Source organism: Triticum urartu, chromosome 6, assembly GCF_003073215.2.
Source record: "Triticum urartu cultivar G1812 chromosome 6, Tu2.1, whole genome shotgun sequence".
In the NCBI taxonomy this organism is placed as follows: Eukaryota; Viridiplantae; Streptophyta; class Magnoliopsida; order Poales; family Poaceae; genus Triticum; species Triticum urartu.
In genome coordinates, this window is record NC_053027.1 from 496,937,181 (window position 1) to 496,962,429 (window position 25,249).

The 25,249-nt window shown below is 50.2% G+C and overlaps 1 protein-coding gene and 1 pseudogene across 1 annotated transcript; one reads left to right on the forward strand and one right to left on the reverse strand.

Annotated features, from left to right (window-relative positions):
• The first annotated feature begins 15,064 nt into the window (after positions 1 to 15,064).
• LOC125514548 (protein FAR1-RELATED SEQUENCE 5-like) lies at positions 15,065 to 17,537 on the forward strand. The gene is made up of 2 exons (XM_048679887.1): positions 15,065 to 15,435; positions 15,923 to 17,537. Exon 2 carries the CDS (start codon positions 15,942 to 15,944, stop codon positions 17,352 to 17,354), a length of 1,413 nt encoding a protein of 470 aa, XP_048535844.1. The 5' UTR covers positions 15,065 to 15,435; positions 15,923 to 15,941; the 3' UTR covers positions 17,355 to 17,537.
• Positions 17,538 to 18,913: 1,376 nt separating this feature from the next.
• On the reverse strand, positions 18,914 to 19,453 carry LOC125516880 (annotated as a pseudogene).
• Positions 19,454 to 25,249: the final 5,796 nt, after the last annotated feature.

The following is a 25,249-nucleotide window of genomic DNA, read 5'->3' on the forward strand; positions in this document are numbered from 1 at the left end:
TCATATAGATTCCGAATTAGCTAGAGTGGTAGTGGCGACCTCGATGCACATTCGACTTCTTTAACCGTTTCCACGCCATCGTCTACTCTCTATTTGCCAGGCCCCTTTCCATAAGTCCCATGTTTCGAGTCTGCAAATATTCAGCATCTACCCATATAACGATACCCAGTGGCGTACGTCGGCATATGCGATCGAGGACTACTTTCCCCTCGACACGCTATGTCTCTAATATCGGACATGTACCAGGTATCCTTCACTCTCTCAGTACCTTTTTTCACCTGCCTTACCTCTTAATCCGCCTAAAATACTGGTGCGGTCCGCTTCGGTGGGGGAGCAGCTGTTCATGCTAGAGGAAGCATCTCCAGGTTTCGGCCTTCAGGTTCCAGACTTGCTCTTGCTCAGCTGTTACCTATATATCTTGCCTTGCTGTTCTCTCTTCAATTCTGCTCGTAGTTCTTGCTTTCTTTTATTTGACTCGTGTAAAAACTCAGGTGTCTATTTGTCTAGATCACCTATCCATATCCACTGTAGATCTCTTCCTTCGTTTGTACTTTTCGTTAGCCTTCCCGCAGGCTTTCCCGCAAGCATATGCCGACCTAGTCCCGAGCACTAGGTCTCGTTCTCTCCGGCTTTGCATATTCTACTCATCATCGCATCTGTGTGTAGCTTTAACGTTGCAATTGATTAACGAGCGAAGTACGCCCGTTTGCACCGCCGCTTCATTACCGGAAATTATCTATACTCTCCAGATTGATCAATTGGGTGAGTCTACGATGATCTTGCGGTTTGCGCTAGGAGATGATCACTGATACTTGCTATGGATATATTATCCCAGAACATAGTTTGATTCATACTATGACAGAACGACTCGTTCTCACATCCCTCTGAACCCTATACACTTATTGGACTTTCAGTACCTCTCAAAATCGTCCTGCAGCTTTGTTGAAATATCATACTCGATCACTCCCTCGGAACAATCTCTTTAGCTCTTTGAACGTTCTAATAAATTCGATTCGTTGAAGTCCGATACTAAGCTCCCTTAATCATGTATCACATCCGATACTATCGAGTGATCTCATCAGTACTTAGCGTCTCATGCTCTAGACGTCTCATACAACACTCTGTGTCGCGACCACTAGCAGGCCTGGCACGCCCATGCGGTGCTTCCAGGACGTATTTCTTGGGCTGCACGTCTCTTTTTTTTTTTCAGATGCCTCCGTTTATTGGATATTTCCCACGATCCGGCAATTTATTGCTCTTGAGCTGCGTATTGTTCTTCAACTCTTTCGGTCTTCAAGCAACGTCATATAAAATTCAACGGGTCGAAAACATTGCTTTTTGTCTTGTTTTTTGGACCCTGAAGTCTCCATTTGCCACACAGACACTCACCACTAACCTTACTTTTTACGTTTTTTTGTGTTGCAAGACACGGAGTATCGGTTTCCATCCACGGACGGTTAGCTTCTTGTCAACGTTCATACGATAAGTTTAATCCAAATTGAGATCTGACCTTTACTTTGACAGTGATCTCCCTATCAGCGCTCGCTTCTATCCTACTTCTTTATTCAAACACAATCTTCCTCCATTTCTGCAAGTTTTACCTTACGTTCGATCCTCCCAAATCTATCTATTTTTTTCGTAATCTCACGTGAGTGTGATGGCTAGTAGCTTTCAATCAACTCGTGATGTCTTCGATTTCTTATACTTATGATTCACGCGTATAAAAGCGTCAAGCCTTTAGTTCTCTTCTATTTTTATGTTGGTCTTGGAGTCTATTTATTTTCTAAGCCGTCAAGTTTTTTTCTTTTTTTGCGTTATGATTTCTATGTTCTGCGTTCTGTCAAAACTATTCTGCCCCCTTTGCTGTATAGTCGGACGTCTCATGCATGATTTCTAAAGCTTGGCACCCAGGGCATATAGAGATGTATTGTTTTTCTAACTTTTTTTATTGTCTATGTGGCGACTTTTGTATGATCTATCACTTCTCTTATCACTTTACACGTTCTTAAGTGAGGCTGTTGACTGGAGCTCTGTTGAGTATCGAGACTTTTTTAGTGCTATGCATCATGTGGTGGTATTATCAGGTTTTTTTTTTTTCCTCCTTAACGTGTATTAGTGACTGTAGCTATTTTATCAATCTGTGTCAGTAAAGCCCCATCATGCAAATCAAGTTTCTCTTTATTTATTTCTTATATCTATCGAATAAGGTTATACTATCTTTCACATCACTCTTATCATGTATTTATTATTATTCCATTTCATTGCCATTCAATATTGCTTGCTGTGTGATCATCGGTGTGCATGCTGTCCTGGTAAGTAATCGTCTGTGCTCACTCCTGGCGATCACCGTGTGACACCCTTGTAATTTCATATTCCTTTTTAGCGCAATATTGCGTTTTTTCTTTCTTCTCTATTTTGTATGCTTCTCTTTTCTGTTATCACTAATTTGTTTCTTTTTTATTTCACTTTTTTTTTTTTTTTTTTTTTAGTTGTTTATTGTTTATATCGCGATTTTTTTTTGTTTATTTTTTTATATTTTTGTTTTTTTTTTTTGTGGTCAATCATGCATTTGCTTTTTTAGCTTATTTTTTTTTTATACAATATTTAAAGCGACAACCTTATCGGATCATCTTTGTTTAACTCAGTTGCCAGTATGTTAACTTCGCGTACAATTTTACTAAAATTCTGCTTCTGTATTGCCTTCCACATTCAAACATGCCTGCAAAAATTTTACTTATGGTTCTATATTCTTCTTCTTACATACAATCTCCTTACGCATCTCAACCAACGTAGTTTTTTTTTTTTGTCTTTGGTGGGGACGGCGTAGTATCGATTCGATCCAGTCTGCCGCAGCACCTAGTGAAAGAGCTTGGGGAATGCTCGGATCCGCTAGCTGGCGCTTTATTTTGTTCCTGTACATCTGCTTTTTTTTCGTACTCATTCCTCCGAACCAAGATACATCTGTTATGGCTTTTTATTTCCACACTCATTTTGGTTTCTACTGTCATTTGTTTCACTCAATCATAATATCTAGGCTCGGAATGCGGGGGTTTTCGTATATTCTTATAACATTTCCTACCCCGCCCAAGCTCATGTATGGACTTCTTTCTTTTTACCACGCAGATCTTCTCGGAAGCGATGATCTTAACGAAGGGATTTTTTCAGCATCCATCGAGTCAACATCAAACTACTTGGCACCGCCGAGTTCGAGCACACGTATCACCTCTATGAGATCCCCGGGACTCTACTTCCAGCATGATTCTGGTGGGGATAGTTTCGTCTCGCGCTTGGTTACGATTTTTTATTTGTACTTACCTGCGCTAGGTCGTCTATATGTGGATTATTACGGCATGTGGTACTTCATGAGCGGGCACCGCACACGGCTAAGGAATAGATCACGTGGATCAACTTGTGTGTTCTAGGGTGCCTCTGCCTCAGTATATAAAGGACTAGAGGGGGGAGGCTGGCCGGCCAAGGTGTGGCGCGCCAGGAGAGTCCTACTCCCTCTCGGAGTAGGATCCCCCACCCCAATCCTAGTTGGAATAGGATTCGCGGAGGGGGAAAAGAGAGAGGGGGGGCCGGCCACCTCTCCTAGTCCTAATAGGACTAGGGGAAGGAGGAGGCGCGCAGCCCATGTAGGGCTGCCTCTTCTCTTTTCCACTAAGGCCCATCATGGCCCATTTAGCTCCCGGGGGGTTCCGGTAACCTTCCCGGTACTCCGGTAAAATCCCGATTTCACCCGGAACACTTCTGATATCCAAACATAGGCTTCCAATATATCAATCTTTATGTCTCGACCATTTCGAGACTCCTCGTCATGTCCTGATCACATCCGGGACTCCGAACAACCTTCGGTACATCAAAATGCATAAACTCATAATATAACTATCATCGTAACCTTAAGCGTGCGGACCCTACGGGTTCGAGAACAATGTAGACATGACCGAGACACGTCTCCGGTCAATAACCAATAGCGGGACCTGGATGCCCATATTGGCTCCTACATATTCTACGAAGATCTTTATCGGTCAGACCGCATAACAACATACGTCGTTCCCTTTGTCATCGGTATGTTACTTGCCCGAGATTCGATCGTCGGTATTCCAATACCTAGTTCAATCTCGTTACCGGCAAGTCTCTTTACTCGTTCTGTAATGCATCATCCCGCAACTAACTCATTTAGTTGCAATGCTTGCAAGGCTTAAGTGATGTGCATTACCGAGAGGGCCCAGAGATACCTCTCCGACAATCGGAGTGACAAATCCTAATCTCGAAATATGCCAACCCAACATCTACCTTTGGAGACACCTGTAATGCTCCTTTATAATCACCCAGTAACGTTGTGACGTTTGGTAGCACCCAAAGTGTTCCTCCGGCAAACGGGAGTTGCATAATCTCATAGTCATAGGAACATGTATAAGTCATGAAGAAAGCAATAGCAACATACTAAACGATCAGGTGCTAAGCTAATGGAATGGGTCATGTCAATCAGATCATTCAACTAATGATGTGATCCCGTTAATCAAATAACAACTCCTTTGTCTATGGTTAGGAAACATAACCATCTTTGATTAACGAGCTAGTCAAGTAGAGGCATACTAGTGACACTTTGTTTGTCTATGTATTCACACATGTATTATGTTTCCGGTTAATACAATTCTAGCATGAATAATAAACATTTATCATGATTATAAGGAAATAAATAATAACTTTATTATTGCCTCTAGGGCATATTTCCTTCAATAAAATCCTTTACTAATTTATCTACTAGAGACCAGAGTAGTAAATTGACCATATTTTGGGTTAACTCGATGATACCCCACACGCAGCTTTGGAATTCAGTTGTGGTGTAATGAAAACCATTTTTTGATGTATGTGCATGTAGAGATAAAATTGAAATAATGGCTATCAACTAATACCGAGAAACTTCTTCTCATGCATATTGTGGCGAGCCTTTGATGTGTGGCATGTGTGCAACTTAAGATAGTAGAGGTGATGGGGATCAACTATTTCAATATATATGATACATGAGCATTTGACATTATCCTACTATTTTTTTAGACAAACCTACTGTTTATTGTTGACACCAGATCACTTTTTTTAGGGATGGTCAAGAAAGAGAAAACACTGAAGTTTTTTTAGATCAAGGGAAACAATGGAAGACCCTGCCCCAAACTAGCCCCAGTGAGTTTTAAAAAAAAACTAGCCCACTTGACTTTCCAGTTCTTGGGACTAAGCCGTCTTGAAAGCAAGCGCCCATTTAAGGAAAACCTCTTGGACAAACTATGTCGTGTGATTTTATTAGAAAATAAAACCGAATATATTTTATTTAGATGAACACAATATGTATCTCCTAAAAAAGTGTTCCGTGAACCCTGCCTCCACCCGACCTCTCCATCATTCATGGTTGTGATAAATTGCATTTCCAATAGTTTGTCCCAATTTTGGAGGGTTCTTGGCTCAACCTCCGTGACTTTGAAAGTTTGCCTTCAATTTTTTTCCTTTTATGTTGTTTTTGGTCCTTTCCTTTCCATTTCCTTTTTTATTTTTCTTTCATTTTTCCTTTTTATGGTTTCCCTTTTTTATGTTTGTACTAGTATTTAATAAACCTGAAATGTTAATCCCTCTGTAAAGAAATATAAGAGTGTTTAGATCACTATTTTTTTGAACATTATCCATAATTCTTTGAAAAGTTCTTACTCAAAATGCACTTCTAAACTTCATTTTTAAAAATTTTAAGAACAATTTCCAGAATGTGACGATATTCTTTATATTATAGAATCTTTATAAAAATTGAGAACATGTTTGGAAAATATTTTTAAATTCAGAAATACTTTGAAAAGGAGATTTTTATGAAATATATTGTTTTGTAATTAATTAGAGAAATAATAATATTTTTTGTGAACTTTCATTCTAAATCCTATATGTTTTTTAAAATATTTGATTTTTAAAATTTCGTGAATATTTTTTTAGAAAACCAAATGTGCGTAAAAAATCATTCGGAGCACTAATGGGCCAGCCCAGTCGTTGACTCTCTTTGGGTCAGCCTAGCATTTTGATGCAGGGAGCGTCTAAGACCCCCGCAATAAAAAATTGACCAAACGCACAAGCTCCCCTCAATGGGCCTGCTCGCTGGGAAAGACCAACAATATTACCTACTCTTTTCTTGTTTGAACATTTCCCATTTTTCAAATTATTTTTATAAAATGAGAACAATTTAGAAAATTTGAGAATATTATTTATACTATATCTTTTTAGAAGTTGACAACATATTTCGGAAATATTTCTTACATTTTTGAATCTTTTTAAAATTTAAGTTCGTTTTTGAGAATAGAACATTTTTATTGTTAAGTCTAGAAAATTATCAATTCATTTTAATATTCTTTAAAAAATGCTCGATTTTCTAAAATATTGTTAAGTTTTTAAAATTTTCCTAATTTTTTTATTTTTACGATCTTTTTTTTAGATAACCTGTCAGAAAAACAGATGTACATGAAAATCAATGCGGGGTGCAAATGGGCTGACCAAGTCGTTGTTTCTCTGTGTGCGTCTGCCCGACATTTTGACGCACAAGGCGTCAAATGGAGCCTCACCTGAAAAATATTCGGGCAAGTGCACAGGCTCCCTTGAAGGTCCGCTCGCTAGCAGGGGACAACAACGAGAGCAACCAGTTAACGAGGGCTCTTTTGGGAGCTTGGCAACAATCAGTATCACTTGGCACATTCTTAGCTATTCGTCACGTGTCGCGTTCTAGGCGCCTCCTTCTGGATTTTTTTTGTTTTCGCACGCGTTTTCGGCTTTTTCTGGATTTTTTCGACGTTGTGATTTTTCACCGGTCTTCCTTAGCTTTTGGATTTTTGCGTGAAAAAAGCATTTTTTATTTTCTTTTCCTTTCGCAAGTCACAATTTTTGTTTCGCGAGAGGCACGATTCTGCTTTCGCGAGAGTCACGGCAGTGCCTCTCGGAAACGGAAAAAACACGTTTTTTTTTTCGCGAGAGTAACGGTTTTGCTTCCGCTAGAGGCACTGTTGTTCTTTAGCTAGAGTCACGACCGTGCTTCTCGGGAATGGAAAAAATGTGTTTTTTATTTTTTTTCCTTTCGCAAGAGTCACGGTTTTGCTTCTGCGAGAGGCACGGTTGTGCTTCGCGAGAGTCACAGCCGTGCCTCTTGAAAATGAAAAAACACGTTTTTATTTTTCTCGCGAGATTCACGGTTTTGCTTCCGCGAGAGGCACGGTTATACTTTCGTGAGAGTCACGGTCGTGCCTCCTTGGAAACAAAAAAACGTATTTTTTATTTTTTTCGTGAGAGTCACGCTTTTGCTTTCGCGGGAGATACGGTTGTGATTTTGTGAGAAACACGGGCGCCTCTTTTTTTTAACTTTGGTTAAAAAATGAATTTCTCGTGTCTAGCGGCACGCACGCTTAAAAGTCTTACGAATTGCTGGCGTGTAATTGCCGGTGACTGATCATCCGACAAGAAATACGGAACGAGACCACGGCCGCATGCACAAGATGACAAGAACGAGAGCGCGCGCGCGCCCGCATCGCCGTGGCCGTCCGCAACGCAGGGCGTCGCGTGCAATCAAGCAGCCTTGATTGTGCGCTTTACGGTTGCGGTAGGTGCCAATGCCATAGCCGCGCGCACTGGCTGCGACGGTGACTTGCCTTGTACTGCCTCTGACCGCCACTCTCCCAAAGCGCACACGCGCTTGCTCTTGCTTCATGCCCAAGGAGAAGAACGATCGGCCGCCCGCGCCCGGCCACACGACGGCAGAGCGGCACGACGTCGTCCTCGCGTGCGCCAGCGACCCGCCCTGCCATACCTTGCCGATGCCTGTCGCCGTCAAGCGTCTACCACGCCCAACGTCTTCCCGGCGCACGCATCAGGCCAAGTTCAGCGGAGCACGTACTCCACGTCTCCACCAGGTGGACCATCCCAAGCCACCAGCACCAGCACCACGCCACCACGCCGCGGCATAGGATTCCCTGGCGACGGCGACGCAAGCTCTGGCGGTCATCGACAACTGCTAGCACACACATGGATGGAGCGCCATCTTTTTCCAAAAGTGTCGCTACTGCCGCTAGCTGAGCAGCAGCTAGCCGGTGGCCCGGAGCGGTGGAGCCGCGCGCGCGCATGCATGCATGCATGGATGCCCTGTCCTCGACCGTCGATGCGCACAGCGAGGGGGGGAGAGGCTTTTGCGCCAAGAACAAGCCTGGAATCCTGCACCGCCAACCGGCCGGCGAACTGTTAGCAATTGATTAACCACTGACTGCCTGCCTGGCTTCCTGACGGATCTGGGTGGAAGTTAAAGGCCTGTCAGGCATTGTGCATTGTAGTGCATGTGGGCGGTTGCCGTCGCTGACAGGCCTTGACTCTTGACCGCCGACATTTGCATCGCGGGTGTCGAGATGCCCCGAGCTGTACACGCGGCCCTGGCAAGGCGGCCGTGCGCGCGTGCGTGCGTACTCCTGCCATCGGAATCAAATTATTGCGGTGATATCTTGCTGGTAATGATAACATGCTCAGTTGCTCACTGACCGGCCGGTGGATTCTCTCGTGCTTGCTACAGCGCTGGTCATTGCTCGTCTCTGCTCTCATGGACGGTGGCTCAATCACATGAACTTGAGCTGCCACTGCTAGCTGGTGGCCGGAGAAAGTGGGGGTTCCTTTGCTGCACCCGTCGTCGTGCGCCGTTGTGTACGCTGGCTGGCCGGTGCCTTTTGATCGATGGGTGCAGTGGTCGTGGGTAGCTTTGCCCCAGTCCGGAGACAAGCACATACCACATATCCATCCAAGCAAAGCTTGACAAGAACACTTCCTCATGTCTGCTAATGTCGAGCCATGCAATACCCTCCCCCACCTGCATCTAACATTCAGGCTGTTGATACTGTCGAGTATCATGATTATTTAAAAAGTACTCTCTCTGTTTCCGAAATATAAGAACGTTTTTGATACTATCATAGTGTTAAAAACGTTTTTATATTTTGGGACGGTGGGAGTATATAATAAACTAGAATTTGTTCTAACTTGTCTAATATTTCAACATGATTATGTATTTTTATATATATGCCCACGAGGCTCAAACAATAAATAATCAATTTCAACAATTTCTCTCTATTCCTTCTACATGGTATTAACATAACCCTGATCCACAACCCTAGCCGCCGCTTCCACACCATGCCACCCTAGGGCAGTTGATCTCCGTGAACGCCACCGGGGGCCGCGTTGCCCGCATCTAGGGTTCGTCCGCCGGTCCTGTTAATCAGCTGCCCTAAAGTGTCTTTTTCCTGATCCTTAGATCGAGGTTTTTTCTCGCGCGCTGGTCATCTTAAACGGTGTTTTTTTAGTTTCCCGATCTAAGATTGGTTTGCGCCGTCGCACACGGCCGCCCGACGTGAGCACGCATCTCTACTCCGACACCAGCATGACTACCTGGCCACTTCATCGACTAGGCGGCCTCACGTGACGCGGCTGCCCGACGGCCGTTGTGCGTGCATCTGTCCGCCCATCATCACCTTCATCCTATCATGATCCTGCACTAACCACACATCCACCCGGCTCAGCTGCATCACTCCTGCGGCCCTTGGCACCGTCACCCATGTGATGCGTTGACCGGCTTGCGCCCCGCTCGGGCGTGTGCCGCGTGCACGTGCCAACTATTCGTGCGTAGCCTCGGTGACTCGGCCACTTCATCACCCAACGGCGTCCCCGACATCGCGAGCGACCGGATTGATCACCCGCCTGCTCGTGCTTCGTCCCATCCACGCCGAGCGACCGACCTGGCCAGTCACTTGCGCGCACATCCGCGGGTCCCGTGAAGATCGTCCCTGAGTGCAGTGCGCTCTCCACCGATCGAGCAACGGGGCACCACTGTGTTGCCCCATCGCGCCATAGCGCCACCATCCGGTGGTTCTCCCCGCTGCTGCACCGACCTACACACTGTCGTTGAATCGCCTTTTCGGGTCGTAGCGCCGCAACGCGTGGTCCGCGCCGCTGCCCCGAGGTCATCCCTGAGGTTGCACCGACCCGCACTTTGCCGATGCGTCGCCCCTTCGGGTTGTAGCACTGATGCGCGCTATCCACGCTGCCGCCCCAAGGCCGCCTTTGCGGTTGCACCGATCCACGTGCTGCCAGTATGTCACCCCTTCGGGTCGTAGTGCCGCACCACGCGGTCCATTTCACTATCCCCACGCGTTGACTAATATGTGGTATGCGCCGCACTACCTCCCTTGATATGGGAACGCCACCGTCCAACGAACGTCACTGTATACTCCAAGATGATGACATACCCCATATATATGCCCACAAAGCTCAAACAATAAACAATCAATTTTACCGATCCCTCTTAGTCCTTAATCAATTCCACCGATCCCCTCCCTATTCGTTCTACAGGTATACTTGTGTTTTATTTTTCCGACAAAACCCAAGCACATCATGCGTGATGTGTCCAACTCCCCATCTCTCTTTTGTTTAAGTTATATCACGTTGCTTGGGCCCACCTATGACGACACTGGATTAGGGAGCTGGAAGAATGTGGTTTGTGCTGTCACTAAGGGCTGATTCGTGGTTTGTGCTGTCACTAATGACTGATTTGTGATGCCAACTGTCCTACTGGCTTGAACTTTTGGTGCATGTGGCTAGCTACCTAGCTAGCTAGGGAGTGGGTAGTCCCATCACCTACGGGACCACGCAATCTAAGAGCAAGCAATCTAATCAAGAGGAAAAGTTGTTTACCAAACAACTAATTTCATCATCATTCCATTAGGGCATGTACAATGGTGGCATATGGATACATATGCTCCATGATAAAAAATAATTTAAGGCATTTACATTAATTTTTTCTCTCCAATGCAAGCTATCACCTGTGGGTCTTATTAAGAAATAGAAAATAAAGACTCTAGTACACATGCATCTCTACTTTTCACTCCAACCTTTTCAGTTTTTGTCACCTGACCACACTTTTTCTCTTTAAGCACCCGCCTCCTGGAGAGGATCCCGCTTCCCTATCCGAACCTACTTTACGTCATATCCGATCCTACATGGCATGTGAGGCATCACCCTGAGGTCATGCATTGGCCATGCCCTTATGTACTCCCTCCATTCCACAATGTAGTGCTTTCTCTATCCATGTGTTTCGACTTTGACCGTAAATTTAACTACCAAGACCGATTGTGGCGGGAACAAAAATTATATCAGTGAATTCGTATTTGAAATAAGTTTTAATTATATTATTTTTTCTTCCGCCGTAGTTGGTCTCGTTAGTTAAATTTATGGTTAAAGTTAAATCTCGAAAAGCGCGGGCGCACTATATTACGCAATCTAAGAGCAAGAGAAATTCAAATATATATGCGGTACACTGTTGTTTGTAGACAAGGAGCCCAACGACTTGCTCATTCTCGGCAACGCTGACCGCAACTTTTGGGAGTAGAAAATGACAAGTTGAGAAATTGGTGGCGAGTGGTATCGATCACCAGGCAGGGCGTGCACTGTGCAGCCAAACACGGGCCAACAACGGTAACGTGCACCTGAAAGATTGAGAGCAGCGACCACGCTAGTTACACATGGCGCGTACGTCGATTTCACAGGAAGCTTAGATAGGAACATCTACAGCCGAGCGTTTTAAACCCGTTTTATACGCTCGGACGGGTCATTCGATCACTATCCGGTTATGATTTTTTGATTTAAATGAATCCCTCAAACGGCCCTCAAACATCCGGGCTGGTCGGCACCCTCCATATCCAGCTCAAATATGAGGCGGATATGGAGGCGCCTCACTCCATCACGTCAGACCCGGCCCATCCTGACCCATCCAACCCCACATAAAATCCTTCCCATTCGCTTGCCAGACCAAACCCTAACCACTGCACTCCCCTCCCCTCCACTTCTCTCTACCACCCAACCTTGTCTCCGACTCCTTCCGATCGTCTCCAACATGGAGGCTAGTAGATCTGTCTCCTTCACCTTCAGATTTGTCGATCCTGAACTCATCTCACGCGGTTCCAAAGAGGAGATGGCCGTCTGGCTTGCGCTCCGCCGCGCCTGGAAGGAGGCCCGTGCACGGCTGCCTTGGACTCCATCCGTCGTAAATCCATTGCGTCAGCCCAAATGGCGCATGGATCCGACGGTAGGCTGGTCGTAGCTGCCTCACCGGAGGCCATGCGGCCCGTCTGGAGTCCGAACACGCTGGTGGACGCGCAACCCCTCGGGTGGCGCGCTGATATTCGGGACGCACCATTGTCTCATGAGGCCATGGCACGACATGCCCGTTGTGCAAGGCACCGGGCACGGAAGGCGGCGGCAGCCCTCGCAGCGGCGGACGTCGGCGAGGCGGAGTCCTATTCTCCGGTGCCCCGTATGGCGCAGCAGTTCGAGCGCCGCAACCGCATCGTGGTGGATGTTGTCGGCTCGTCCCTGGACGGATCCGTCATCTATCTGACGTCCACCACACCTTTTGGGTCCCAGGCTCCGATGAGGAAGAGTAGGGAATGAGAGACAGCGACACCTCGAGTCCCGTGAGCCGGCTCGTGTCCATGCCCTACTCTATCTTACCGGCGACCGGACCAACACTCTGAGGAGTACAGACGGCCGCTGGACATGGCCAGGGCGGAACCGGGCGAGCGGGGAGCGCAACCAGACGAGCCCCGCTTAAATTAAGTTTTACGTTGCATGTAATAATATGGAGTTTATGTTTCTAATTTGAGATATCCGAATATGGAATGCATTTTTTGAGGCATGTCCCGTCACTGTCTGTGGACACATCCGAAACGCGTCTATGACCGTTTGAAAGATTGAATTTGACAAGTGACTCTAGATGCTCTAACGCCTCACTTTAATCAGGACCTGGCTATGTCTATAGGAGGGATGATTTGGTGGTACTCTTCTGCTGATGATGTGACTCGATCCTGCTTTAGGCGTCCACGCCTCGGATGCTCTCCTTCTCTGAGCTGCGCAGCTCTGCAGATCGATCGTCGTTGTTGCACGGGTCCACACGGGATGGCTGGCCGGGTGGGCACTTGCATTCTGCTTTGGGGGAGCTTCAGTTGTTGTAGTAACTTGAAGCAACAGACAGGATTTTATTCTGTTGCTGTCAGTAAATTCGTAACGCTCTACTCCCTCCGCCTTAAAATAAGTGACTTAATTTTATACTAACTTTACTATAAAGTTAGTACAAATTTGAGTCACTTATTTTGAGATAGAGAAAGTACAAATTTACATGCCTTTGCTTCCCTTTGCCAAGCATCATGCACCTGGAAAATTCGAAGCGTCTGTCGATTTTTAGCTTGACCTGAGCGCGGGGAGGCCGTGGACTCTCTACGGTGACATAAGTTGTGCATGAGTGGGAGCCGGCAACGCCACAACGAGTTCGAGGTTTGACTGCTCATGTTGGGATGTGGGGTCGTCCCCCACGCTGTAGATGGGGGAGGAGGTTAGAGGGATGGATGGGTGCGGTGGCAACATGACGATGGATGGCGGTTCAGGGTGTGCGGGGCGGCGAGGCAAGCGTGATAACGCGGCTGGCCACGGGATGCCGGCGATTAGGCCAGCGTCCATTGATGGCCTAAGGGGGAAGAAGAAGAACAATGCGCGGTCAATTGGTGGCCGTTGGATGAAGATATAGCGCTTCAAAAAAATCAAACACTTAAATCCATCTCCTTTAAATGTTACTTCCTCCGTAAAGAAATAGCGATCTAAACATTCTTATATTTCTTTAGAGAGATAGTACCAGACACTCCCGCAAAAAAAAAGATAGTACCAGACATGCAAAACATGTACCGGATCATTAAAAAACGGCCCTTTATGCAAGAAGGTAAAAGAAACAACTAAGAGCAACTTTAATGGAGCGATCCATTTCGTCTGCGGTCATTCGTTTAGATCGGCGTGGATAAAAAGGTCTGCCCAACGCACCAACCTAAACGGACGCGCATCCGCTTTCGTCCGCCTGCCGACCCATTTTCGGCCCATTTCTTAGCCAGTTTTGCGTTGGCGCGGACACAAGACAGACGCGCACGCTCGTCCTCTTTCCTCATCGGACCCGTTGGTCGGTGGCACATTGTATTGGCCTCTCCACATCAAACAGCACATCCTCGCCCGCCTGCTTCGTCGCCGACGCCACCGGCCATTTTTTCCGATAAAAAGATAGTTTTAGTGTAGACAGATAAAAGAAAAGATCAACTACTCGTCGCTTTCCGACTCCGACTCGGTAATGTCCTCCTCCGACGTCTGAATGTAGGCGTCAGCATACTGCTCGTCTTCGAGATCCTACGTCCGCTAGCTCGACACGTGAGGAAAATTCATATCCCGACGAGGCCTCAGAAGGCGCCACGCCGCCGCGTCGTGGGGCCGCCTCCTCTGCGGTGTCGAAGGTGTCGAGGATGAGGCGTTTCTAAAGAAACCAGATCTCAGAAGAGAAGGCGCCGGAGCGGCGCTCGCGGACTCCGCGAAAATCCGAAGCGCCTAAGCGGCGCATCGACATGGTGGCGCAGAGGCGGCGAGGCTAGTGACAGAATGAGGCGCCGGCCGCGGCGCGCGCGCGAACCTTTCTCACGTACTGGAGCGCCAAAACCAGCGCGCGTTAGGCCGCTTTTCCCCGCGCTGGAGCGCCAAAACCAGGGCGACGGCATGGCCGCTAGCATGATCTAAAGCACGCACGGTCAAAAAATGGGTCGGCCCGTTGGTCACACTGCCAACCCAAAACTAAAAAAAAACGGACGGCGGGCAGGTTATCGATCCAAATGAAAAAAAGCAAATAAAAACGCCGTTCGTTTGGATCAGCCCCGTTGAAGCTGCTCTAAGCAGAGCACACGGACAGGTGCTTTTCTCGAGTTTGTACTACAAAGCCGGGTCCTGTTGATGAAGCGTGTGTGCGATCGATCGATCGGTCGGTGCCAGACGTCACGTGTTTGCCGGCGACGCCGTCCGAACCGTGACCTTTGTGGTGGTCGTGGTCTGGTCCGGACGCAGCTTCAGTGACGTTGTGAAGCGAAGTCACGCAGCGCCTTAGCCCACTATATCAGCCACTCATTGTACATCTGATGGACAGGATTCACTCAAGGCAAAAAAGGCCCAGCTTCAGCAGTTTCAGCGGAAAAGACGAGGCGGGGCGAGGTGTTTTGGCGGGGCGTCATCCAGTTCTCCCGCGCGGCGGCGAGGGTTTGGCGGGAGCGCCACCTTCGAGAGCCTGAGAGAGACAGAGGCGAGAGGCGCCGCTGTGGAGGAGAGGTTGAGATTTGTTCCGTCCAGAGCAGAGGAGTTCGTCACGCCGCATTCATTGGAGAGAAAGTAGGGCGGCCTCGCGCCGCCGCGGAGGCGACGGGGAGGAGGGCCTCGCCGCACCGGAGCTTCTGAGAAGATACAGCGCGGCCGCAGATTTTCGTTCACCTGATCTGCCCCTGGATTCCACCGAGAAGATATAATCGTCGTTCGCCTGAGGTAATTCTGATTTTAGTTGAATTTTACTGCAGCCAAGCTCAGACCGTGAGCACCTAATTATTCAGAAGTTGAGATGATGCTTTCACTAGTAGTAATGCTTTGGATTTTTTTACGGGATTACATGGTTATGCAAGTTGTAGTAATTCTTTTGACCAGTCCGGATCACACACACCAGATATAAATACATGGTTGTGCAATTTCAGATCACTCACCACACACGCAACACCCCAGATATTCAGAAGTAGAATAATCTGAATTTTTGTTAGTATGTGAGTTTCAAATTGTAGTAATCTGGTGAAAGAACACTAACTAACACTACAAATTGTTTAGGGAGTTTCAAGTTCTGATTTGGTGAAAGAACACTAACTAATATTCAGATATACTAGTAGTGCAATATTAGTATTAGTAATTGTTTCAGATTTGCATCTAGACTATTAGTTGGTGTTGTGCAATTTAGTCGGCTGATTATATGTGTTGGCAATGGCAGATTAATAAGGTGGTGTGCAATGGCGCAATCTGATAAGGGGATGCCTCAAATTGGCATGATATTCAAAAGTCAAGTGGAGTCTTGGTTGTTTTGGGTAGCATATGGTGGTCGTGTAGGCTTTGATGTGAGGAAAAGGTACACCAATGTGAGCAAATTTGATGGTAAGGTAACTTCCTGTAGACATGTTTGTGCCAATGAAGGTCATCGGAAAAAAACGCAAAGAGAATCCATTCGGAAGTGCTTTAGAGCTGAGACAAGAACTGATTGTAAAGCTCGAACGACTCTTACATTGGATCGAGAGTCTGGAAATTTGGAAGTCACGGATGTAGTTATTGAACATAATCACTTGCTTCACTTGCCACAAACCCGCCACCTCATGGTGTCCCAAAGGAAAATTTCAGAATTTCAAGCATATGAAATTGAAGCCGCAGATGATTCTGGAATTAGGCCTAAAGCTGCATATGAGCTTGCTACTCGTCAGGTTGGCGGACCACTTAATCTCAGCTACACTTGTCGAGACCACAGAAATCTTTTGCAAAGCAAGAGGCAAAGAGAGCTTGCTTTTGGTCAGTCAGGCAGCATGTTAAAGTACTTTCGTGGAAAAGTTGCTGAAAATCCATCATTTCAATATACTTTGCAACTAGATTGCGAGGAGAATATATCAAACATTTTCTGGGCTGATGCTAAAATGATGTTAGACTATGCACACTTTGGCGATGTTGTCACATTTGACACTACTTTTGGTACAAACAAGGAATATAGGCCATTTGGTCTTTTTCTTGGGCTCAATCAGTTTAGGGAGACTACAGTTTTTGGTGCTGCACTAATGTTTGACGAAACATTTGCCTCATTCAAATGGCTCTTTGAAACCTTCCTAGGTGCGCATAATGGAAGGCAACCTAGAACTATTTATACCGATCAAGATTATGCAATGGGTAGAGCTGTAGAGGATGTGTTCACAGAAGCATATCATGGACTGTGTACATTTCACATAATGCAAAATGCTGTGAAACATCTATCTCCAATTAAGGGTGAAGATGAAGACGAGGGTGAAGAGAAAGAGGAGGGTGAAGGCAAAGATGAAGATGAAGAATCACATATTCTCACTGATTTTAGTGCTTGTATGTATGGCTATGAGGACAAGGTTGAGTTTGAAGAAGCATTTGCCAACATGAGGTTAAAGATGCATAAGCAAACTTGGTTCGATAGTATCTACAAGGTAAAAGAAAAGTGGGCTGAATGTTTTATGAGAGATGTCTTCAGTTTGGGAGTGAGAAGTACACAATTAAGTGAGAGCTTCAACAATTCATTGAAGAACCATTTGAAATCTGATTTTCATATTGTTAGATTTTTAAAGCATTTTGAAAGGATAGTGGAACAAAAAAGAAACAAAGAGCATTTTAAAGCATTTTCATATTGTTCTAATATGTAGAAGTTGGTTAGATGAAACTTTGGGGGTTAACTATAGTTATCCGATGGTATTTTGGTGGCTAACTATAGTCTTTTGTGGCCTAAGTGTACAAGTGAAATGGCCTATTATGTAACATACTTGGATGGTTATTCATCAATAGTACTTGTTGCTACAGAATTTGAATGGTATGGTTCAGACTATCAATCTCAAGTGCTTGAATATTTGTGCTACAGAGTTGTACGAATGCTAAGTGCTTGCAAATTTCAAGGTTGTGATACAGTGTTTCTTTCTCTGTTTGCTTCAGACTTCTGATATGTAGTGCTTGCAGTTTTCAATGTTGTATAGATTATACACTGAAGTTAATTGCTTGCAATTTTCAATGTTATACTGTAATACTTTCCCTTGTATAATGGGATTACTGTTCATTTCATATTATGCTCAACATCAGATATTTTCTGTGTGAAAATATTAAGTCTGGAGAGTGTCCAGTGCCTCACTGTTTTACTCACATCACTGTAAATGAAAACTACCAAGACTGGGCCTTTTTGCCTTGAGTGAATCCTGTCCATCAGATGTACAATGAGTGGCTGATATAGTGGGCTAAGGCGCTGCGTGACTTGGCTTCACAAAGTCACTGAAGCTGCGTCCGTCTGGTCCTGCTGCGCGGACAACAACCAACGGACGGACGGACGGATGTCCTCCACTGGTCACGGCCCGAGCCTCGCTCGCTCGCATGGCGCGCGAGGCATGATGCATGCTGCGTGCATCTGGCCGCGGCTCTAGACAGCGGCACCGGGGACGGCGAGGTGCAGCGGCCGCCGCAGGCCAAGACGCCAAGCATGTGTTCTCGGAACAGGGTACGTACTCCATGCATGGAGCTGTCACCGTCATACATTCAGTCAGACGCACAGCTCCATGCATGATGCGCAGGCAACACCAGCGGCGGCGACGGCGACCCCCGTGTAAATGCGGCGGAGGCATCGCCGGCGCGCTTGGACCATGCATGCTGGACGATGCGGCTATATTACGTGCAACGTACTACTTAGTACGTACGTATGGGGAACGGATCGGAAGGTCCCGCGCGCACGTACTACGTGGTTTACGGCGTCTGGACGTTAGGGCATCTCCACCCGTCTCCCAGAAGGCCCCCAAAAGCACTTTTCCAGCGCCGGTGGTTAAAAAAGTTTGCACTCGCGTCCCCAGGAGCACAAATATCGCCGGATTTGGTCAAAACTACGGTCGGCGCTCTCATCCCATTCCCAGGATCCCGAGGGGCAGCTGGGGGAGGAGAGAGACTACTTTAGTTGCTTTGGGCCCATTGTCAGCCTCCCACTCCCTCTCTCTCCTTGCTTTTCCTTCGGGCCCACCCACGTGATCTCTTTTCTCTTTCTCCCCCCCACCAACTCCCGCCTGCACAGAACGCCTCGCCGACGACGTCCAGCTGCGCCGGACCCGCCGAGCTTGCCGCCCCGCATCCTCCTCGCGCTTGGCCCTCGCTGCCGCCGTCGCTGTCCCCGCGCGGGCGCGGGGGGCCGCCGCCGCCGTGGAAAAAATTCCATTCCTTCGTGGTGTCCCAGCACCTAGAGGCTCACGCGCGCGCCATCCAGGCACCGGAGCCCCCGCGCCCGCCGCGCGCCGATCCCGAAGTGCTCCGCCAGGGCCGCCGCCACCGCCTCCTCGTCCTCCTCCTGGCCGTCGTCCCCGGGGGCGGCCGGCCCGAAGCACCCCTGCTCGCCCTGCGCGAGGAGCACGTCGAGCGAGTCGACGACGCCCACGGGCTCCGGCGCGCCCAGGCCGAAGGCGGCGAAGGCCTCGCGCATGCGCGGGCAGCCGGCGCGCCGGATGACGTGGCCCGCCCACACGCGGCCTTCCAGCAGCTCGAAGATGTCCGGGAAGACATCCTCGAACGAGGGTGCGCCGGAGGAGGCGGAGAGGACGCCACCGTCGGCGCCGGCGTCGTCCGGGCGGATGAGGGTGGAGTAGCTGGAGACCTCGACGAGGCGGCGCGGGCAGACGAGGATGGCGGCGAACTCCAGCAGGCTGCACTAGCCAGGCAGCGACAGGGACTGCGCAGCCTCCACGTCGAAGAACATCATCTCCCTCTTCTTGGTGGTCGCCATTGGTTCCGGCAAGCAACTCGGTGGTGGTTTCTTGGCGATGGAGCTTTGTTTGTTTGTTTCTTGCTTGAAGGAATGGAGGAGAGGAGGGATGGGAGAATGGATGATCCCTGTCTTGTCAGAGGAGCCTGTCGATGGAGCTCTGGGGGCGCAACGAGTGGAAAAAATTCCACCCCCAGGCCGAAGTTTTCGCCGGCAGCCCCCCAGGAGGCGAAAAAAACGCCTCCTGGGGAGGCCAACGGCTGGAGATGCTCTTAGAGCATCTCCAACGGCCGTCTCAAAAGGCGCACGCGCGTGGTAAATCGAATTTTTAGTGCGCGCGGGACATTTTGGCGCGCTTCAGCGGTGGAGGTAAACTCGCGCGCGGGGGAATCGTTTGGGCGCGCGCGGGAAAAGGCGTCAGCTCGTGCGCTATTTTTGGCGCACCGCTTCCGGTGTGCCTTTAAATTGCGGCGCTCGCCACGCGCCTATTCCACACACTTCCTCTTCCACTGTCACGCGCGCCTCCATCGCTTCCTCGTTGCCGCCGCTGCCACGCGCGCCTCCACCGCTCCAGCGCCCCGCCACCGACGCGCCACCATGCCGTCGCGCCACCGAGGAGCGTCGGGCTACCGCGGCGTCCGCCAGCGCCCCAACGACGGGTACTACTCCGAGATACGGTCCGGCAAACTCCAGCTCGGCCTCGGCACCTTCGAGACGGCGCACGAGGCAGCCCACGCGTACGACGCGGCGGCGTGGCGCCTAGGCAGGCCGAGCCCGCAGATGAACTTCCAGGACGTGGACACGCTCCAGCAGGCACTGGACGTCGCCCCGCCGCCTCATCTTAACACGGCACAAGACCATGCAGAGCACGTTCAGCGGCAGCGCCGCCTCCTCGTCGCCCAGGAGGACGAGCGTGTCATGGCGGAGTGGCGCCGGCGCCATCCGAAGGACGTCACCTACGAGCAAACCTACTGGGCAAGGCGCCGCGAGCAGGAGACGCAAAGGCGCATGTTACGGCATATCTCTCTCAAGGTAGTTTTGGTGATTGATGACAACATGTTTGCAGACTAATCATGTGCTTTGAATAGTTCACAGATTCACCCCTGGCACGAGACGTTTTCTTCCCTTCGGAGTGTCTTTCAAGACGGTGTAGCTTTTTGGTTTCTTTCTCGGTGGACTAGTTGCGTAGAGGGCACCGTACTATCAAGAGGGGGTCCGCTGGGGTATTGCATGGGTGGAATCAACACGTACACATCATCTTCTCACCCTCCGAGCTTTTCCATTCCATTGTAGAGATCTCTCCACTTCTCTTTGTCCTTGTCTGGGTCCCAGCGGTAGTACCGCGCAACCCAGCCGTAGTACCGCTGAGGAGCCACAAGCGGCAGTACCGCTCCACAACGGTAGTACCGCCCGTGACTCCACAACAGTAGTACCGCTGGGGTGCCTGGCACCACCGCCTCGTCCTCAGCCTCTTTGGAGAGATTCTCTCTCTCTCTCTCTCTCTCTCTCTCTTCTGTGTCCCAGCGGTGGTACCGCACTACCAGTGGTAGTACGGCCGAAGGGTCACAAGCGGCAGTTCCGCTCCACAGCGGTAGTACCACCCGTGACCCCGCTGCCGTAGTACCGCTGGGCTGTCTGGCTCCTACCGCCTCGACTCGAGGGGTCTTTTTCTCGTGTCGGGTTTTGCGGCACTAGTTGCGGTTGTAGAGGCGGTAGTACCGTTCAGGAGCGGTAGTACCGCCCCTACCACCGTGGTAGTACCACGTTGGGTCCTATTCCCTACTAGTCTCCTCTGCGCGGCAGTGCCGCTGGCTGGTGCGGCAGTACCGCTGACCTAGCGGTAGTACCGCCCTATGCGGGGCTGGTTGGTGAGGGGCAACGGTTGGATTGTTGCCCCCACTATAAAAGAGGGTCCTCTTCTTTCCTTTGACCTACCTCTTCCTCCTCAAGCTCCATTTATTGCTCAAGCTCCATTAAATGCTCCAAGCTCCATTTTTTCCCGATCTATCTCTCTAACCAATCAAACTTGTTGATTTGCTCGGGAGTGGTTGAGAAGGCCCCGATCTACACTTCCACCAAGGGATTTTCAATTCCCCCACTCATCCCTAGCGGATCTTGTTACTCTTGGGTGTTTGAGCACCCTAGACGGTTGAGGTCACCACGGAGCCATAGTCCATTTGTGGCGAAGCTTCGTGGTTTTGTTGGGAGCCTCCGATTAAGTTGTGGAGATTGCCCCAACCTTGTTTGTAAAGGTTCGTTCGCCGCCTTCAAGGGCACCAATAGTGGAATCACGGCATCTCGCATTGTGTGAGGGCGTGAGGAGAATATGGTGGCCCAAGTGGCTTCTTGGGGAGCATTGTGCCTTCACACCGCTCTAACGGAGACGTACTTCCCCTCAAAAGGAAGGAACTTCGGTAACACATCCTCGTCTTCACCGGATCCACTCTTGGTTATCTCTTACCTTTACTTGTGCAAACTCTTTAGTGTTACTTCTCTTGCTTGCTTGTATGCTTGTTGTTATTGCATCATATAGGTTGCTCACCTAGTTGCACATCTAGACAACCTACTTTGATGCAAAGTTTAATTTGTTAAAGAAAAATAAAAAATTGGTAGTTGCCTATTCACCCCCCTCTAGTCAACCATATCGATCCTTTCAATTGGTATCAGAGCCTCGTCTCTTTATTAAGGACTTCACCGTCCAAAGAGTATGGTTGATACCATAGACGGTGTGGAGGAACACTCCGGTGTGAATCCGATCTCGTATATGGGCGATGGGGGAACCTCGGTCTCTCGTGAGGAGTTCAATGTGGCCTTGGAGACATTAAAAACCTCCATGACGCGAAGTTGAAAGCATGTTTACTAAATTTCTTGAGGGGTTTAAACTATCCACCGCACCGTTGAAAGTGGGTGACCCCGCCAACAAGGTGACGGATGCTATCCCCGACAAGGGGAATCTAGTAGTGAAAAGGCTCCTTCTTCTAGTGGTAAGAATGGCACCGGCATCTTTGCCCATGTGGAACCACCACTTGTTTATGGTGGACCGGTTCCTTCCACTCATTTGAATCATGCCGGTCCTCCCCCTAAGATTGTGAAAAATGAGGACTTTGATTCTTGGGTTTACCGCTTTAAACGTCATTTAAATCATGTGAACACTAACCTTTGGAGAATCATTGAAGAAGGTTTCTATCCACATGATCTGTCGGGTGGTAGGTGCGACATATGCCAACGGGTGGCTTATCATTGTGGGAGCCAGTAAGACGTCGCCGGTGCCTGGAAACGGGATGAGGCGAAGACATGCACGCCGGCGAATCTTACCCAGCTTCGGGGCTCTCCGTGGAGATAACACCCCTACTGCTGCTCTGCGGGGTCTCCGCATGATCACTAGATGGACAAGTAGCTACACAGTGCTCCTTGAGCTGTTCGGTGGGAGGAGGAAGAAGGGCACGGCTAGCTTGCTTCTTCTCCTTGTGTGGTGTCTAAAACTAGCTGGGGGTCCAACCCTTTGCATGGGCGCCCCGGGGGGTTTATATAGGCCTACCCCCCGGGGGTACAATGGTAATCCGACTGGGCGCGGGGCCTAGCCGTCTGTGACTGCGCTCGCCGGCTTCTGCGCCGACTGCTGGGGCCCGCCGGCTGGTGGGTCCCGCCGGCTGCCAACTCCTTGGCAACAGGCAGGCCCCACTGCCAAGGGTCTTGTCGGTGGCTGGTTACTGTTGCCTCAACCTGATGACGAGGGCTTCATCGAGGTAAGCGTGGCTACAGTGCCGCCGTCCGGCGGGCGATCGCTGTAGCCTTACGGCGTCTTGTCTCCTTAATGGGGCGTCTCCCGTGAGGGGGGAAGCGAGCCGGCTGCGGGGAGCCGGCCCCGTCTCGGGCCAACTGGGGGAGGCCTGGCCGCCTTCGGGCGTCTCTTTGCTTGAAGGGGCCCACCGCCCGTGGGCCGCACTGGCGGCTCGTCGTGGGTGACATCAGGGTCAACATGGCAACAGTGCCGCGCCGGACGGGTCATGCCCACTCCGTACGGTGCACTGTGCCAGGCGTGCTCCGGGATTCGGGGGTGGCAGGCTTCACTGTAGCCACGCCCCGTCACATCGCCGCTAGGTGGATGCAAACTTTGAGGGTACGGTCTCGACCGCTTTATGGGAGCCGGCTTCTTGGAGTCGGCCTTCTCGCGGCCGGCTTCTCGAAGTCGGCCCTCCCATGGCTTTCTTCATGAGGGCTAAAGTCGGGCCGCCTTCCGAAAGCCGGCCTGGGTGACAACCAGCAAGGGAAAGGCGGCACCATGTCTTGGATTCTTGAGAGCCGGACGGGCTCGTAATTTTTTCAGAAGGGCCAGGGGAAGCCGGCTAGGCTACCCATGGCTATTTACTCCGACAGTAGTCCCCGAAGCTGATCGAGCTTCGAGGCGGACAAAGGGACGAGAAGCTTGGTCAGCTTCCTACCCTGAAGAGCCGGCTTTGCTGGTGTATGCCGATTTCGGGGAGCCCTGCGTCTTGCAGGCGGGAAAGTGGTCGACCCGCGTGCTGACCGCGGGCTCTCCCGCGGGCCACGTGGCAGCGAGACCCTGCCAGCGCACGCGCGCGACGGGACGCCGCCGCAGGCCCGGGCCCGCCACTCCTAGGCCTCGGCCCGAACGCTGATCTTCTGCGGCCCAGCTGGACCGCTCGCCTTCCCGTGGCGATTTTATTTCGCCGTTAGGGCGCAGTAAACGCGGGACGTGGGGGAGTGGGCACGATCGATCCCCACGTTTCCCCACGCCGCACCTCCTCGGCTCCGCCACGCGAGCCTATAAGTAGGGGGAGGAGGGGGAGAGACAGAGGTTCGCACGCTCTCTCTCGCTCCGCCCCTTCTCGTCCTCCTTTCTTCCTCTCGTTGTCGCCGCAGCCTCCCATCTCAGCGCCGCCGCGCCGCCACATTGTCTTGCTCCCATGGCGCTGTTGAGCTCGTGGGATGGCTCCAACGTCCATGAGGACCATGTTGAGTTCCTCTGCCGGACTCGGCGCCTGCCCGACGCCAACCTCGTGCGGGTCCGCCTGGCCCCAGAGATGGAGATCTCGCCGGCACCGGAGGAGGGCGAGCGGGTTGTCTTCCGCTCGCACTTCCTGCGCGGCTTCGGCCTTCCGGCGAGCGGATTCCTGCGCTCCTTCCTCGAGTTCTACAATCTTCAGCCGCATCACCTCACGCCCAACGCGGTGATGCTGCTGTCGGCCTTCGTCTCTCTCTGCGAAGGTTTCTTGGGGCTGCTCCCTACGCTGGAGCTCTGGGGGGAATTCTTCCAGAGCAAACTCGGCACCGTCGTCGCAGGCGTGCCCGCCCCCTGCGGGGCCTTCATCGCCATGAGGAGGTCGGGCAAGAACAACCCGTTCCCGTCCATCCCCCTGATCCAGTCGGTGAAGATCTGGCAGAAGTCGTACTTCTACGTGAAGAACGTCGCCCAACAAGGAGACCACGTCAACCTGCCGGCTTACGTAGCCGGCCCGCCGGCTGGGAGGCAGCCCTCATGGAGTTTCCGGTCCAGGTCACTGTCTCAGGACGGGAACGCTGCCGTCTCCCGGCTTCGGGTGATGATCCAGTCGGAAGGCCTGTGCGGGGCCGACTTGGTGGCCGCCTTCGCGGAGCGCCGGATAGTTCCTCTCCAAAGCCGGCCCCACATGATGTGTCAGATGAGCGGCCGCTTCGACCCAAGCCGGCTGAGCACCAGGGAGATGCCTCATGCGGAGGTGTCATACATGGTAAATTATATCTCCAATTGCAAGCTCGCCGAGGACTGGCGATACGGCAAGGTGCCATATTCTCGCGCCAACCCTCCGCCCGTGG

Coding starts and splice junctions, on each gene's coding strand:
- LOC125514548 (XM_048679887.1), top strand. CDS start 15,942: ATGGCGCAATCTGATAAGGGGATGCCTCAAATTGGCATGATATTCAAA.